The sequence below is a fragment of the Ranitomeya variabilis genome, chromosome 6 (genome assembly GCF_051348905.1).
Source record: "Ranitomeya variabilis isolate aRanVar5 chromosome 6, aRanVar5.hap1, whole genome shotgun sequence".
Classification (NCBI taxonomy): domain Eukaryota; kingdom Metazoa; phylum Chordata; class Amphibia; order Anura; family Dendrobatidae; genus Ranitomeya; species Ranitomeya variabilis.
The window spans coordinates 457215406-457232554 of NC_135237.1; the positions used below are offsets into that span (position 1 = coordinate 457215406).

At 41.3% G+C, this 17149-nt stretch overlaps 1 protein-coding gene across 1 annotated transcript; it reads right to left on the reverse strand.

Moving 5' to 3' along the window:
- Positions 1 to 3920: 3920 nt before the first annotated feature.
- PENK (proenkephalin) lies at positions 3921 to 15238 on the reverse strand. Its single transcript, XM_077270521.1, has 3 exons — positions 14607 to 15238; positions 14014 to 14154; positions 3921 to 4849 (listed from the first exon to the last, which is right to left on the reverse strand). Exons 1-3 carry the CDS (start codon positions 14610 to 14612, stop codon positions 4208 to 4210), a joined length of 789 nt encoding a protein of 262 aa, XP_077126636.1. The 5' UTR covers positions 14613 to 15238; the 3' UTR covers positions 3921 to 4207.
- Positions 15239 to 17149: the final 1911 nt, after the last annotated feature.

The window sequence follows — 17149 nt, forward strand, 5'->3', positions numbered from 1 at the left end:
ACATATTTTCCCCTATCCCCATTACTCTCATTTTATGTAACAACCTTTTGTGTGGCAAAAGCTTTGGAAAAGTCCATATACACTACGTCCACTGGGTTCCCTTGGTCCAGTCCGGTACTTACCTATTCATAGAAGCTGATCAAATTAGTCTGACATGAACGGTCCCTAGTAAACCCGTGCTGATACTGGGTCATAAGGTTATTCCTCTTCAGATACTCCAGTATAGTATCCCTTAGAATGCCCTCCAGGATTTTACCCACAGTAGAGGTTAAGCTTACTGGCCTATAATTACCGAGTTCAGTTTTTGCCCCTTTTTTGAATATTGGCACCACATTTGCTATACGCCAGTCCTGTGGTACAGACCCTGTTATTATGGAGTCTTTAAAGATTAAAAATAATGGTCTATCAATGACTGTACTTAGTTCCTGCAGTACTCGGGGGTGTATCCCATCCGGGCCCGGAGATTTGTCAATTTTAGTTATTTTTAGACGCCGCTGTACTTCCTGCTGGGTTAAGCAGGTGACATTTAATGGGGAATTTTTATCACTAGTCATTTTGTCTGCCATGGGATTTTCTTTTGTAAATACTGATGAAAAAAGTCATTTAGCATATTGGCTTTTTCCTCATCCTCATCCACCATTTCACCCAGACTATTTTTAAGGGAGCCAACACTGTCATTTTTTAGTTTCTTACTATTTATATAGTTAAAGAATATTTTGGGATTATTTTTACTCTTTCTGGCAATGAGTCTCTCTGTCTCAATCTTTGCTGCCTTGATTTGCTTTTTACAGAATTTATTTAATTTTCTGTATTTATTTAAAGGGAACCTGTCACCACGTTTTTGGAAGATGGGATAAAAATAGCGTTAAATAGGGGCAGAGGTGGGCGTTACATTAGTGTGTGTGTTATGCGTTTATTACCCACCTAAGTTGCCGAAATAACTTTGCAAAGTCTCCGTTTTCGCCTGTCAATCAGGCTGGTCAGGTCGCATGGGCGTTGTCTTCCCCCAGATTTGGCGTAGTTTTCCGTTGGTGGCGTAGTGGTGTGCGCATGCCCAAAGTCCGGAATCCTCTTCCAGGGGATTTAAAATAGCGCGGTGTTCGTTATTGCATTGGTGATCGGTGGGCGCGGCCATCTTCCTTTGGCCGCGCGTGCGCAGAAGCGGCGCTCTGCTGGCCGCGGCTTCAGGAAAATGGCCGCCGCGATATCCATCTGCGCACGCGCGGCATCCCGCGGCCATTTTCCTGAAGCCGCGGCCAGCAGAGCGCCGCTTCTGCGCACGCGCGGCCAAAGGAAGATGGCCGCGCCCACCGATCACCAATGCAATAACGAACACCGCGCTATTTTAAATCCCCTGGAAGAGGATTCCGGACTTTGGGCATGCGCACACCACTACGCCACCAACGGAAAACTACGCCAAATCTGGGGGAAGACACCACGCCCATGTGACCTGACCAGCCTGATTGACAGGCGAAAACGGAGACTTTGCAAAGTTATTTCGGCAACTTAGGTGGGTAATAAACGCATAACACACACACTAATGTAACGCCCACCTCTGCCCCTATTTAACGCTATTTTTATCCCATCTTCCAAAAACGTGGTGACAGGTTCCCTTTAATGCCTCCTCACTACCTACTTCCTTTAATTCTCTAAATGCTTTCTTTTTGTCCCTTATTGCGCCCCTTACAGCTCTATTTAGCCATATTGGTTTCCTCCTATTTCTAGTATGTTTATTCCCATACGGTATATACTGTGCACAGGTCCTATCCAGGATGCTAATAAACGTCTCCCATTTTCTTTGTGTATTTTTGTGTCTCAGGATATCGTCCCAGTTAATTGCACCAAGATCCTCTCTCATCCGTTGGAAATTTGCCCTCCTGAAGTTTAGTGTCCTTGTCACCCCCCTACTACCCATCTTATTAAAGGTTACATGAAAACTTATTATTTTGTGATCACTATTCCCCAAGTGACCCCCAACCCTTATATTTGATATGCGGTCTGGCCTGTTGGTTAATATTAGGTCTAGCAGTGCCCCCCCTCCTTGTTGGGTCCTGAACCAGTTGTGAAAGGTAATTGTCTCTCATAGTTGTCAAAAACCGATTACCTTTGCTGGAACTGCAGGTTTCTGTTCCCCAATCTATTTCAGGGTAGTTGAAGTCCCCCATAATAATGACTTCTCCTTGAGTCGCAGCTTCATCTATTTGCTTTACGAGGATATTCTCCATTGCTTCCATTATTTTTGGAGATTTATAACAAATCCCTATCAGTAATTTATTCTTTTTTCCCCCTCCCCTTATCTCCACCCACAGGGACTCTACATTTTCATTAAATTCACCTATATTATCACGCAGGATGGGTTTTAAGGAAGATTTTACATATAGACACACCCCTCCCCCTTGCTTATCTGTACGGTCATTTCTGAACAGGCTATAGCCCTGCAAGTTAACAGCCCAGTCATGGCTCTCATCCAGCCACGTCTCAGATATCCCCACCATGTCATAATTATGCTCCAACATTAGTTCTAATTCATCCATTTTGTTGGCGAGGCTTCTGGCATTAGTATACATGCACTTGATGTTACTCTCTGTACCTCTATTCTTTCTTAAATTACTAACTGTTCTAACCCCACCCCCCATGCCACCGCCACCCCCAACTTCCTTATTTGTGCCCAGGTCTCTATCTGCACTATCTTCCCCTCCTATAAAATGAATACCCCCCCCCAATCCCTAGTTTAAACACTCCTCCAACCTTCTTACCATTTTCTCCCCCAGCACAGCTGCCCCTTCCCCATTGAGGTGCAGCCCGTCCCTAGCGTAGAGCCTGTAGCCAACTGAGAAGTCGGCCCAGTTCTGCAGGAACCCAAACCCCTCCTTCCTACACCAATTCTTGAGCCACTTATTAACCTCCCTAATCTCCCGTTGCCTCTCTGGCGTGGCACGTGGTACAGGCAGTATTTCGGAAAATGCCACGTTGGAGGTCCTTGCTTTCAGCTTGCAGCCTAATTCCCTGAAATCATCTTTAAGGACCTTCCACCTACCTCTAACTTTGTCATTTGTGCCAATGTGCACCATGACTGCTGGGTCCTCACCAGCCCCTCCCAGTAATCTGTCCACCCGATCAGCGATGTGTCGGACTCGAGCGCCAGGTAGGCAGCACACCGTCCGACGATCCCTGTCTTTGTGACAGATTGCCCTATCTGTTCCCCTAATAATTGAGTCCCCCACTACCAGCACCTGTCTGGCCTGCCCTGCTCTCCTATTTCCCTCCTTACTGGAGCAGTCACTCCTCCGGCTTTCAGAGGACATGCCTGGCTGCAGCAGTGCTACCCCTGTACTGGCACCCCCCTCATCTGCCAACTTAGCAAACTTATTGGGGTGTGCCAGATCAGGACTAGCCTCCCTGGCACTCTTCCCTCTACCCCGCCTTCTATCTGTCACCCAGCTAACTGCCACACTGTCCTGCAGCTCCATCCTACCATCCCCCTCCTCATCTATCCCATTGAGCGTCTGCTCTGTGAGCAGAAGACTCCTCTCCATATTGTCTATGGATCTCAGTGTTGCCAGCTGCACATTTAGATCCAGTATCTGGGTTTCCAAATGCACAATGTGCTCACATCTCGCACAGCAGTATGCACCCTCGACCGGCTGGTCAAGGACTGCATACATGTGGCGATATGATATTTTGTTTTGTGGAAAAAAGTTCAATACAACTTGTATTACTTATTTACAGTGAAATCATGCTCTTTCTTCATTTAGCAGTCCAGTGCACAGTCCTATTTATTGACTGACCGTTATCTCTTTATGCACAGTCATACAGAGAAGCCTTCCCTACATTTCTGTGCCTGTAAGATAAGGTTCCCATTGAAGGGAACATGTGATCATCCATAACCTGTAGATAGAAAAATGACAAACCATGAACTGTGCAGATATGATGAATAATTTATTTATATACAATAAGCATTGGTAGATGTATTCTGTTTAAAAGAAAAAAATACAGTAACAAAAATATTTTCAGCATAAGACCTACAGTATAAACCAAAGTGTGACAAACTGATTCTGTTGTTGAGTTATAAAGAACACAGAGCCTGGTGTAACAGATTACAAGTTGCATTGTTAACTAAGACAGTAAAAAACTGTACAGTGCAGGCAACACATTACAATAAAATATGGTCAATGAGGCAGTCTTTTTGATAATTTGGATAAAGGGGCTAAAATCTCATAAATCCGCCGTATCTCTTATCCATTTCTGGGGTCTCTTTGGAATAGCTTTCACCATCTTCATCTGAAGGAAGAAGAGAATCTGCAAAGCGCCTCATGAAGCCTCCATATCTTTTCTGGTAGTCTTGCCACCATTCTGGCCTGCCTACTCTTCTCATAAAGCCTCCATATCGCTTCTGTAGTTCCCTTCCTTCATCTTCTATGTCTGAACTTCTTCGGTAATCTCTCATGAACCCCCCATATCTTTTGTTGATTTCTCCTGGTGTCTCACTGTTGTTGTCACGGTAGAGACCAGACTCAGGATCCACACCAGTGCCCAGAAGCTCCCTTAGGAGATCTGATGTGTCACTATCGTACTCTTTCTTCATGAACCCTCCATATTTCTTAGCAAGAATTTCTCCACCATTGGATTCCTCTTCTGGTTCAACATGGTACAGCTCATCCATTTTCTTCTTCATGAAGCCGCCATATCTTTTCATAAAACCTCCATACTTTTTGGCAAGTAAATGGCTATCGATGCCTTGCTCTTTCTCTGCCTCTTGAGAGTTATCTTTGGCAGTTTGCAGAAGCTCTTTGCAGGAATTCCATGCTTTGGCCGTTGGTAACTTACCCTCACATTCCAATGTGCAGGCCTGAAAAGAGGGAAAAAGTTATTTAACGAAAAAAAAGTCATTTCACTTTTCAGATTTGCGAAGATTAGTTTCAACTCCACCCAGTCATGTGAGAGAGATGAGTTATGACTTTCTGATTGTATCAAAAACTATACTATACTCACACTAATGTTAATGAAATATTTATTTTTCTGGTACATGTTTTGTTTTGCCTCATTTGAAGAAGGTTTTATTAAGTTGAACTCTGAGTACATGTCCTATAGAACACTCTCATATGTCACTCCAAAATGCATTCTAACAATTCTTTTTCATAAACCTTTTTGAAGAACTGAATAAGCTGGAATGAGATCTGTTCTCTAATTGCCCTGTTTTTTTTTCAAAAGAAGTGATAATTATATTTTAGACTTTGAGCTACAGGACTGTTATATTTTACAAAAAAAGCTTACAATAAACTAAAAAGTAACTGTTGTGCATATATAAAAATAATATATATACATATTACCGTATATATATATATATATATATATATATATATATATTATCACCACTGAAATAAGAAAAAGGGAAACAATAGGTCTATAATTTTCAAATTCAAAAGTTGTCAATAAGAGTTATTTCAGAGATATCAGCATGCAAACTTGAGTCTTCAGCCCATCGTGAAATAGATATGCTGTTCAACCTTTATCCATTGAGAAGTAATATCAGTATGTCAAACCTTCAAATCTCCAAGAGCTGCTATGATGAAGGACAAAATATTAGTCTACTTAATGTTCCTTGGGTAACTTGCACCAGTAATTTAGATTTTGATTTATTGTAAATTATAACCAGTCAAACAAAGAACTGCATGTAGACTCCCTACACATTTGGAATCATCCTAGTAGGCATGCTGTGACTGGTGTGCAAAAACATGCGTCTTAGTTATTCCGTTATTGGGGTATCAAGTGGGTGCATAGAGTGGATGGGTCACCTGAGAAAGTTTACAGTTAACAAGGCAAGAAATTAAACACAGAAGCTAGAAAGGGTAAATATCAGTAGAAAGTGTCTTTTGCACTTCAAAGAACCTAAATTTTTTTAAAATTTATAAGTAGTGATGAGCGAGTATACTCGTTGCTCGGGTTTTCCCGAGCACACTCGGGTGGTCTCCGAGTATTTGTTGGTGCTCGGAGATTTAGTTTTTGTTGACCCAGCTGCATGATTTATGGCTGCTAGACAGGCTGAACACATGTGGGGGTTGCCTGGTTGCTAGGGAATTCCCACATGTATTCAAGATGTCTACCAGCTGTAAATCATGCAGCTGCTGCGATAAAGACTTAATCTCCGAGCACTCACAAATACTCGGAGACCACCTGAGTGTGCTCGGGAAATCCCGAGCAACGAGTATACTCGCTCATCACTAATTATCAGCTAAACCTTGTCTTAAACACTGACATGTATTTGGAACTAGGCACAGCATTGCATTACTATCATCTATATGTATATATTAATCATACCATGTGAAAGACAAGATTTAGAAGAAAATTTCCCCAGCTGTACCTTATATCGACCTTGGGCTTGCTTTGTCTCATTCAATTGTTAATTTGATGAAGTAATAAGCAAGTGTTTGTAATATTACATACTGGTCAGCCATAGCCTTACAACCTATTCTCTAGGTCCATCTTTCGTGTCACCTAAACAGTCTTGGCATGGACTCTGCAAGGTGTTGTTTAATGTCTGGTATCAAACCATTATAAGTCATGTAAATTGGGATTTGTGGCCTTACATGGTTTGGATTTGTTTTTCCAGCACGTCCCAAAGATGCTTGAAGGCCAAGAACATTTTGACCCTTTGCCATGCTTGTTAAACCATTTCTTAATCATTTCTGCAGTGTGTCAGTGTGCATTATCCTGCTAACAGGCTACTGGCGTCTTTCATTAAATATATACTGATACCAATACCACAGAGTGGCATAGTCAGTATGAAATCACATTTATGTAGGCGGTAAATATCTAATGTAAAGAGGCACAAATTCATCAGACTCCATGATCTGATGCATCCATTACTCCCTGGTACAGATAATTCTCATCTGCTGATCATAAGGGCACCATTGATGTTCATCTGCTCATCATAAGGGCACCATTGATGTTCATCTGCTCATCATAAGGGCACCATTGATGCTCATCTGCTCAAAGTAAGGGCACCATTGATGCTCATCTGCTCATCGTAAGAGCATCATTGATGCTCATCTGCTCAAAGTAAGGGCACCAATGATGCTCATCTGCTCAAAGTAAGGGCACCATTTATGCTCATTTGCTCAAAGTAAGGGCACCATTGATGCTCATATACTCATCATAAGGGCACCAATGATGCTCATCTGCTCAAAGTAAGGGCACCATTGATGCTCATCTGCCCAAAGTAAGGTCACTATTGATGCTCATCTGCTCAAAGTAAGGGCACCAATGATGCTCATTTGCTCAAAGTAAGGGCACCATTGATGCTCATATACTCATCATAAGGGCACCAATGATGCTCATCTGCTCAAAGTAAGGGCACCATTGATGCTCATCTGCCCAAAGTAAGGTCACTATTGATGCTCATCTGCTCAAAGTAAGGGCACCAATGATGCTCATTTGCTCAAAATAAGGGCACCATTGATGCTCATACATATACTCATCATAAGGGCACCATTGATGCTCATCTGCCCAAAGTAAGGGCACTATTGATGCTCATCTGCTCAAAGTAAGGGCACCAATGATGCTCATCTGCTCAAAGTAAGGGCACATTGATGCTCATCTGCCCAAAGTAAGGGCACTATTGATGCTCATTTGCTCAAAGTAAAGGCACCATTGATGCTCATATACTCATTATAAGGGCACCATTGATGCTCGTATACTCAATATAAGGGCACCAATGATGCTCATCTGCTCAAAGTAAGGGCACCATTGATGCTTTTCTGCCCAAAGTAAGGGCACTATTGATGCTCATTTGCTCAAAATAAAGGCACCATTGATGCTCATATACTCATCATAAGGGCACCATTGATGCTTGTATACTCAATATAAGGGCACCAATGATGCTCATCTGCTCAAAGTAAGGGCACCATTGATGCTTGTATACTCATCATAAAGACACCATTGATGCTCATCTGCTCAAAGTAAGGGCACCATTGATGCTCATCTGCTCAAAGTAAGGGCACTATTGATGCTCATCTGCTCAAAGTAAGGACACCGATGATGCTCATTTGCTCAAAGTAAAGGCACCAGTGATGCTCATATACTGATCATAAGGGCACCATTGATGCTCGTATACTCAATATAAGGGCACCAATGATGCTCATCTGCTCAAAGTAAGGGCACCATTGATGCATGTATACTCATCATAAAGGCACCATTGATGCTCATCTGCTCAAAGGGCACCATTGATGCTCATCTGCTCAAAGTAAAGGCAGCAATGATGCTCATTTGCTCAAAGTAAGAGCACCATTGATGCTCATCAGCTCAAAGTAAGGGCACCATTGATGCTCATCTGCTCAAAGTAAGGGCAACATTGATTCTCATCTGCTCAAAGTAAGGGCATCATTGATGCTCATCTGCTCAAAGTAAGGGCACCATTGATGCTCATTGCTCAAAGTAAGGGCACCATTGATGCTCATCTGCTCAAAGTAAGGGCACCATTGATGCTCATTGCTCAAAGTAAGGGCATCAATGATGCTCATCTGCTCATAGTAAGGGCATCATTGATGCTCGTATACTCTTCGTAAGTGCACCATTGATGCTCATTTTCTCATCGTAAGGGCACCATTGATGCTCGTATACTCATCATAAGGGCACCCTTGAAGGTCTTGTAGATATGCAGCCCTGTGCACAGCAAACTGCAATGCACTCTGTGTTCTGACACATTTCTCTTTAAGGTGTCAGAACATAAAATTTTTCGGCAGTTTTTGCTATAGTAGTGTTTAAACTTCCATGTAAACGGACCAGATGGGCTGGTATGAATGAGCATTGGGTGCCATGACCCTGATGCTGGCAACCCTGTTGTCCTTTCATGGACCACTTGTAGTAGGTACTAACCACAGCATGCTGGACACATGTCACAATACCTGCTGTTTTGAAGATTCTTTTTCCCGGTTGACTATCCATAACAATTAGGCCCTTGTCAGAGCTGCTCAAATTATGACACTTGTACATTTTTCCTTTCCTGCTTCCAACACATTAACTTTAAGAATTGATTGTTGACTTGCTGCCTAATAAATCTCACCTCTTGGCAGGTTCAATTTTAGCAAGATAATTATAATAACATAATCATATTAACTAATTCATGTTCAATTATTCTCCCAGTGGTTTCAATGTTATGGTGAATTGCTATACATCAACTTGAGGCCCGATGATTCTTTAGTTTGCTCAGTGCATAACTAACTCTTAGTTTGGATGTGTTTAAATGTGCCTTATGGTCTGTTGACTTGAACCAACAGGCGGCACTATACAACCTCAGATCGGTAAACATTTACAGATCGGCGGTCTTTAATAGGCTCTTTACTCAGTAAATGATGCACACTGAACGATATGTAGTAGATCGCTCAGTGCGCATACTGCTATTTTTCTTGGTAGCGCCAGTCCTTTTTTCACATGATAATACACTGCAGAGAACGATGATCTTTTGCCCTGCACCAAAGATTATTTCACCCAATGGATGAGCATTTTTCTCATTCATCGAGTGATCGAAGAATCATGAAAAGACATAGGCTCATAACCTGGTCAGAATCCTATCACCTAAATCGAGAAATATTCATATATGTGGGGCTAACTATAGGACCACTGTGTACTTTAGGTCTGCCCCAGATGCCACTGTAAATTTATACAGCCTCCATATAGTAACATGCAATATAAAAAAACTATACAATGTACATAGGCAAGGTCTAGCTTTCATTCACTACCCTAGCCAAATATCTAAATACAACTGCTAAGGCAGAGTAGCTTGTGCTCTCTCCCACTTTCCTGCCAACCAATACAAGAAGAATCCATTTTTTACTATCCTGATATGTGTTACCATAATTCTTAGCCTTTACCTATCTGCTGTAAAGGAGATGAGGTTTGATAACCTCCTTGGGTACATTCATAGATCAGGACTAAGCAGAGTTACAATTTGATTTTTATTTTTTTTCTGGACAGCTTATGGAAAAAAATTATGGACAGTCAAAATTTTTTTATGAACACATTGGAAAACCATAATCGAGTTTAAGTGATTCACATCTACAGCCCCTAATTCTGACATGAAGACGTTAGCAGCATTCTGATATGAAGATGTTAGCTGACAATTGCAGTGATAATGATCTGTACACGTTTCTTCATCATGGACCCATCTTTTTATTTTTAAGGATAGAGGAAAAAATTGAAGGCAGGGATGTAGATATGGCTTTGTTTCACACGGGGTAAATTAGCAAAAATCAGAGTTCCCTTCCTGCTACTGCTATTAGAGGGCATCTCTTACCATGAAAAGTAAACCTGCTGTGAAAATGGTATAAATCTCCATTTTTATATAAATTATGTTACATAAGATACTTTTTATAGGCACAGTGCCCCTCTTTTCCATAGGTTTTGGCTGGTATTGCACCTCAGCGTTTTTTCAGTCGCTGCTGTAAAAACAGTAAGAACCCATGGTAAGGACGCTGATTCTAGGAAATATTTCAGAACTAGGTTGCATACACACAAAACCTTTATACATGCCCTTGCAGACACTTCGACCATCACAAAATCTTATAACTTCTTACTACTTTGTCTAATGGTAGCAGTTTTTCATTCCTTTTCATGAATAATATATCTGAGTCATTTTTCACTGCTCTGGGATATGAAACATCTGTTCTATGGATACATTTGCAGCTTAGCTACTCAGGGCACGGAAAAGACCCAAATTTGTATTTTACTTCTAATACGGAGCTCAAAGCACAGAACCAAAGAAATAATAAAGTGTAATACAATAAATGGTGAATGAAATGACCTTGGTATGTATTGGGAACACAATGGCAGAGCGGGAGTGAGATTTCTCTTCCTCGCTCGCTCTTTATGTCTCTCTTTTTTCTAGACTTATTATTGTATCAAGTAACATAATGATGCCACACTTTCTGCCGATACACTGTAGTATGATGGAAGCATCTGTTGCCATATATCTCATTAAGATGTATACGGCGTGATAGCATCTAGGCATTTTTAATGCTTAAAGTAATATTCATAGTGTTATTTGACTAGTATGTGATTTTATAAGTAACTGATCTCTTAAAGGGTTAGTTTAGCTTTCGGCATAAAAACATTTCAGAAGACAAGATGGAGAGAGCTGAGTTACATTTCAGATCTCATATGTCAGATACTTGATGGTAGAGTCCCTTTATAATGGAAGTTTTGTCATGTTAATGTATTTGTCTTGACTTATTACAGACAATTTAGATATTATTATGATGAAAGAAGAATACAGTGCATTTGTGTACTTGGCCATGAAAAACGAAGTTTACTTCCGGAGGGCGTCGGATGGTTGATGTGATGACCGGTGTTAAGTGGTTTTAGCACGTATGGAGTAAAGTTACAAGAAACACTGAGTTTCTCAAGAATGACCGAGCGCTGACTTTTCTCTTACTGGAGTGTGTTCTGATAGGCTGAAGGGGCCCAGGATATAAATTAATTGCAGATATCAATCTCTACCATGACATTATTTACTAGACTAAGGACTGAACTGCGTCACACTTTTTACACTTGACGACATAATTCACAATATGTATTTTGTGTTTATTTTTGTCTATTAACAATGTTAATATAATACTAAGTATTGCAAAAAAAAACAACAATTTAGAAAATAAATGCATACTGCATTTCAGGAATGAAACTATCCAAGCTATAAAATGCTCAGGAAGCCAAACATATGTGAGCTGTAGTATTCAAAGGGGCATTAATCCAATCAGTAATGGTATCTCATGGGGGTTAATGTATGATTATGGCAAATTACAATGCAGGCTGATCGGAATTCACTCATAATAGACACTAATGTCATATTTGCATAAGACAATGTGATATATAATTATGTTTTTTAGAGTGAGAGACAAATGTAGCTGAGTGTGTATTTTATTTTGTGGGGGTCATGAGGGTGATCACTTTGACTTATATACTTAATGTTCATGATGACAATGGAATTGCCATTTGTGTAAAATATACTGTCTATGCAGCACCATGGCTCAGTGGATAGCACTTCTGCCTTGCAGTGATGGGGTCCTGGGGTCCTGAGTTAATATCCCACCAAGGACAACATCTGCAAGGGGTTTGTATGTTCTCCCCGTGTTTGCCTGGGTTTCCTGCAGGTTCTCCGGTTTCCTCCCACACTCCAAAGACCTAATGATAGGGAATTTAGATTGTGAGCCCCATCAGGGACAGTGATGATAATGTGTGTAATGCGGAATAAGATAGCGCTATATAATAAAAAAATAAATGTAATAAATAAAAAGAATGCACCATTTCTAAGTGCATGAGAAAGGATTCCTAACAGCTCTATGGGATCCGGATTTCTGTCATATCGCTTTAACTTAGCAAAGTCTAACGTGAGAAAATGACGCCGTTATCAGGATCGACACAGTAATATTGCTACCGGGCAGCTGTGCCCATCACAAAAAGTAATCAGATGCAGAAGACAGAACGCTTGCTGTAGGGCACCCTGCCCGCAGCAGTAGTGATAGCGCTGACAGGAGCGTTTAACATGGTTACATAGTAAGGCTGAGAAGAGACATATGGCCAGAGCCCATCCAGGGGATAGGAAAGGTGTGGAGAAAGGGAATGGATATTAATAGGGTTCCTAGTCAAACAAAACCCTGAAATACTATTCATTCTATACTAAATGGCTAAAGAGCATTTCCCAATATTACTTGGTATGTTTGCTAGTGTGCTACAGCCGTGTGTGTAGCAAAGCTGACTTTGTCATATGGTCATTGTAATCTCAGGGTTTACTTTGCATTTCTTTTTCGGTATAAATCTATTTCATCAACTTGTGGACTTATCACTGTGCTCAAATAATGAAGAATTTAATTGCAAATTCACCTCCCCTACATCTGTACAAGAATACAATAATAACTAACAACCTTACATGTGCAGGTTATTGCATCCACTCTTCTTACCTTTATAACTAGGGTGATAAAATAATTATCTAAAAATATGTCCATTCTATATTAGCCGTAGATTCATCTCAAGTAGTGAGTGACAAGTACGGTTCAATTCTGCCACTGCTGCTATATCTGATAGTAACAGAAAGCTTCTCAATATGGTCCATTTCTCCATTTATCAAGTCATCTAACACGGGGAATAAATGTGCAGACTGGTCATGAACAGTAAGATTATAGTAAGAATAGAATTTACTTTAGTCATACTTTTAATTTGTTTTTTAATTAATCTTTAGAAATACATTTTTACTAATGCTATATTATATACATTATACTGCACACCTAAATGGGCCATGGCATGTGGACCAAGATCATCTATCTAGCTATCTATCTACCACTCTCTCTGTCTATAGACTGGATGTCCAGCAGCAGATACACTTTTCAGTAAGGTAGTTTATTTTAATTTACAATTCTTCTTCATCCTTTACTCTAAAGAGTGAATTTTGTTAAATACATTTCTGTCTAATCTAATTTTTTATTTGCACATATTGGAATTATCCCTTACTACTTCCCATGCATTGGAATTCTGCACTATTTGATCCATTCCTTCTAATGACACTATGTGTCTGTACAATCTCATCTATATCATGTGCGATTCACAGCAATAAAGCAACAACCCCCCCAAAAAAAAAACAACAAAAAAACAAAAAACATACTCATCGAAGTGACTGTAAGACTCTTTGAATTACTACAAACTTTGGGATTGAGAATAAACAAATCTGACTCCTCCATCCATAGCTGACTGGGTTTTGAGCCCAATAAATTCACATTAGCAGATTGTGAGTTCATCTGACCATACAGACTGGGGTGAGAGAATAGATAAGTACATCAGTAGTCCTATATAGTATGTATGTATATCTACATTACATGCACCACGTTGAAGTGAAACTTTCCTCATCTACATGATTCTGACTTGGTATTGAGCAATTCTGCTGTCCCAGGTGCTGAACCGCTCTCTGACTTTAGCTGAGCACAAGTTGCATAGTCTGCATGTATATAGCATACTGTAGAAGAGACTTACCAAGGAGTGGATTTCAGCTGTCTGTCCCATATGGTAAGCACAAGACACACAGTCCTTGCTACAGTCTGCTCGGATTGCCACAGCGAGATATGTGGTTATAGCCAGGACTAGACAGCAGGATCTAGTAACCAGCCCCATTGACTGCAACACAAAAGTGGATAATCAGGAATACAGAACCAATTCTGCAAACTTCTATAGAGTGCATGAGCACAGAGCTAAGGCATTAGTATTGTAAATCTACCACATAATGTAGCATTTATCACACTAATAATACCATATATGTACAAATATATATCACATAATATAGTACTTATCCCACTAATAATATATGTATATATAAATCACATAATATAGCAATTAGCACACTAATAATGTACATTACATAATGTAGCACTTATCACACTAATATATACATAATGTTAAATACTCTTATCATAATACTATATATATATAATATATATACACATCGAACAATATAGAACTTCTCACACTAATAGTTACACAATGTAGCACTTACTACACCAATAAGTTCTTCCAGTGAATTAGTGTAAAACTCCCCTAAGACAGGCTCAGCACTGTGATATGATACTTACTTGCATGGCAGCTTTGCAAACGATCCACAATAACCAGCAAAGTCTGTAGAGAGGGGCAGAATCAGGTCTGGTGGCAGCAGAGATGAGAGCAGCAGCCCAGGTTGTGTCTTGTGTCACCTCTTAGATGTGAGCTGTGGAGACAGCAGCAATCCTCTCCCAGCTCTCTGCTCTCCTCTGACAGGACTTGTGCTGCTTGGAGGGCTGTTCGAAGAATCCCAGAGCTGGGCTACTTTATAATTACTTAAAAAAAGAGAGCAGGAGCTTCCCCCAATAGCCTGTGGGCTCCATCTGACGCAACTGCTACGTTTCCCACTCTCTGTCCCATAGCTTACAGTAATTAAGCACAGTCATGACCACCAGCAGCACTTCTGGGGGAGGACAGACTCTCCATACCTGGTGGGGGGTGATGCATGGCTTACAATATGATGGAATGTCTGTACGATCCTTAACAACTCAATATGGAGTTTTTACTGTCACATTACCTATACAAGAAATGAGAAAAGAAAACGTTTACAGATTGAATACATGAACTACTCTATGTATATACATGTACAGTACAATACAGCTGGTTTTATATGCTGTAAAATAAATCTGCCCTGTGTGTTACATGCTTGCTTTAGAATTGTCTGATCATACAGAACACGAAGTTACAATGCTCAATAGAGAATAGCAGTTGTCCTCTAGGGGGCGCCCAACACCTTCTTCAGGCTATCATGACATCGGTGATGGACTTACATGTGTCTATCTTATTAAATAACTTAATCCTAAATATATTGTTTTTTGCACTAAGGAACGTACAACACACACACGCACGCACGCACGCACGCACGCACGCACGCACGCACACACACACAGACACGCACACACCTTTTCCTTGCATACAAAAAACTTTATTCTCACAATACAAAAAGTTAAAAAACACACATTAGTAAAAAGATGTGTTATATATAAGACACCAAATAAGTCACTTATGTATAACACATCTTTTTACTCATGTGTTTTTTAACTTTTTGTATTGTGACAATAAAGTTTTTTGTAATTTTTATTTAAACTCCTATGATTCGCCAGTGTTTTGCATTGCAGTATACAATAACTGGATGATGTGTGTGATCTAACCTTTAACAAGTGCAGCACAACTTTAATTACTGCAATAGATGCATTCAGCACCCTCTGTAGCTGCCATTCATACATAATTATTTTAATAGAATATAGCTTGAAAATGTGCAAGAAATAAGAAATATGTATATAGTGAAATGCAGTGGCATGTAAAAGTGTCCCTGTCCTTTATTCTCTAACCTCACAGCGCTGGCACCGCGTGACCTCAGAGTCCAGCAGCGCCCTCTGCACACTTGTAATAATCTGCAGGTGCGGAGGATGTCGGATTTGAGGCAGACCAAGAGTTAAAGGTTTATTTAAAGGTATAATCACTCCACTCAGGGAGGAGCAGTTGGGGGGAATAAATGCAACAGGTAATAGGTTAAGAACACCTGGGAGAATGCAACAAGGAATGGGTTAAACAGTGTTTTCAGACAATAAACAGAGGCAGATGTAAACTTATCAGTCCGTAGAAGGCTTGAGTGAAGGGGTCTAATTCTCCAACGTTGGCACCATCAACAGCGGCACATTCAGTCTCCCAGGTCCCAGTCCACGGCAAAGATACGGTTCCCAAAGCAGGTAACAGGACGGCGTGGGGTGAGGCGAGGTGCTGCTCTCACCGGTCTTAGTCACAAATACTCCTCTCTGGGGCTCAGGCCTACTACTCAGCACACCAGCCCTGCCCGCACCAGCGTCTGCCTCTAGCCTGTCAGGGGAGTCTCCTCTAGTCATGTAGGCTGGCAGGTCAGCGTTAGTTTGAGGGGCGCTCACAATGTCAAGCCTATCTGCTCGAGTCCTCGGTCGGGGGGGCCCTCACACTCAGTGACTGCGGCGCAGCTGGCAGTTCACTCTCCTGCGCCCTGCACTTTCCCGCCCAGACTCCTGTCAGCTTCCAGTGCGCAGCACCTTTTAACCGGTACCCGCCCCCTTCTGTCACATGGGAAGGTCGGTCCAGGACAGGTAAGCTTTCCCCCGGAAACACTGGTATCTGCCCCGGTGATTCCGAACACAGAGCAGAGGAGGCAACCCCATTTGAGTCCATCCTTCTCTTCATCCCCTTACACATTCATTGGCTGTCAATAATCTGCCCCTGTGCTGACCTCTGTCATCACTCCAGTATTGGAAATAACAGAGCAGTGTCCTATGTCTGTGGAAAGCAGCACAATCACTGCACTGCACATCACATCCACAGTGATAATAGAGCATCACATGTCCCCACATCACATCCACAGTGGTGACAGAGCTTCACATGTCCCCACATCACATCCACAGGGGTGACAGAGCGTCACATGTCCCCACATCACATCCACAGTGGTGACAGAGCTTCACATGTCCCCACATCACATCCACAGTGGTGATAGAGCGTCACAGGTCTCCACATCACATCCACAGTGGTGATACAGCGTCACATGTCTCCACATCACATCCACAGTGGTGATAGAGCGTCA

Coding starts and splice junctions, on each gene's coding strand:
- PENK (XM_077270521.1), bottom strand. Junction 4,850..14,013: donor CAGCTGAAATCCACTCCTTG/GTAAGTCTCTTC, acceptor CCCTCTTTTCAG/GCCTGCACATTGGAATGTGA.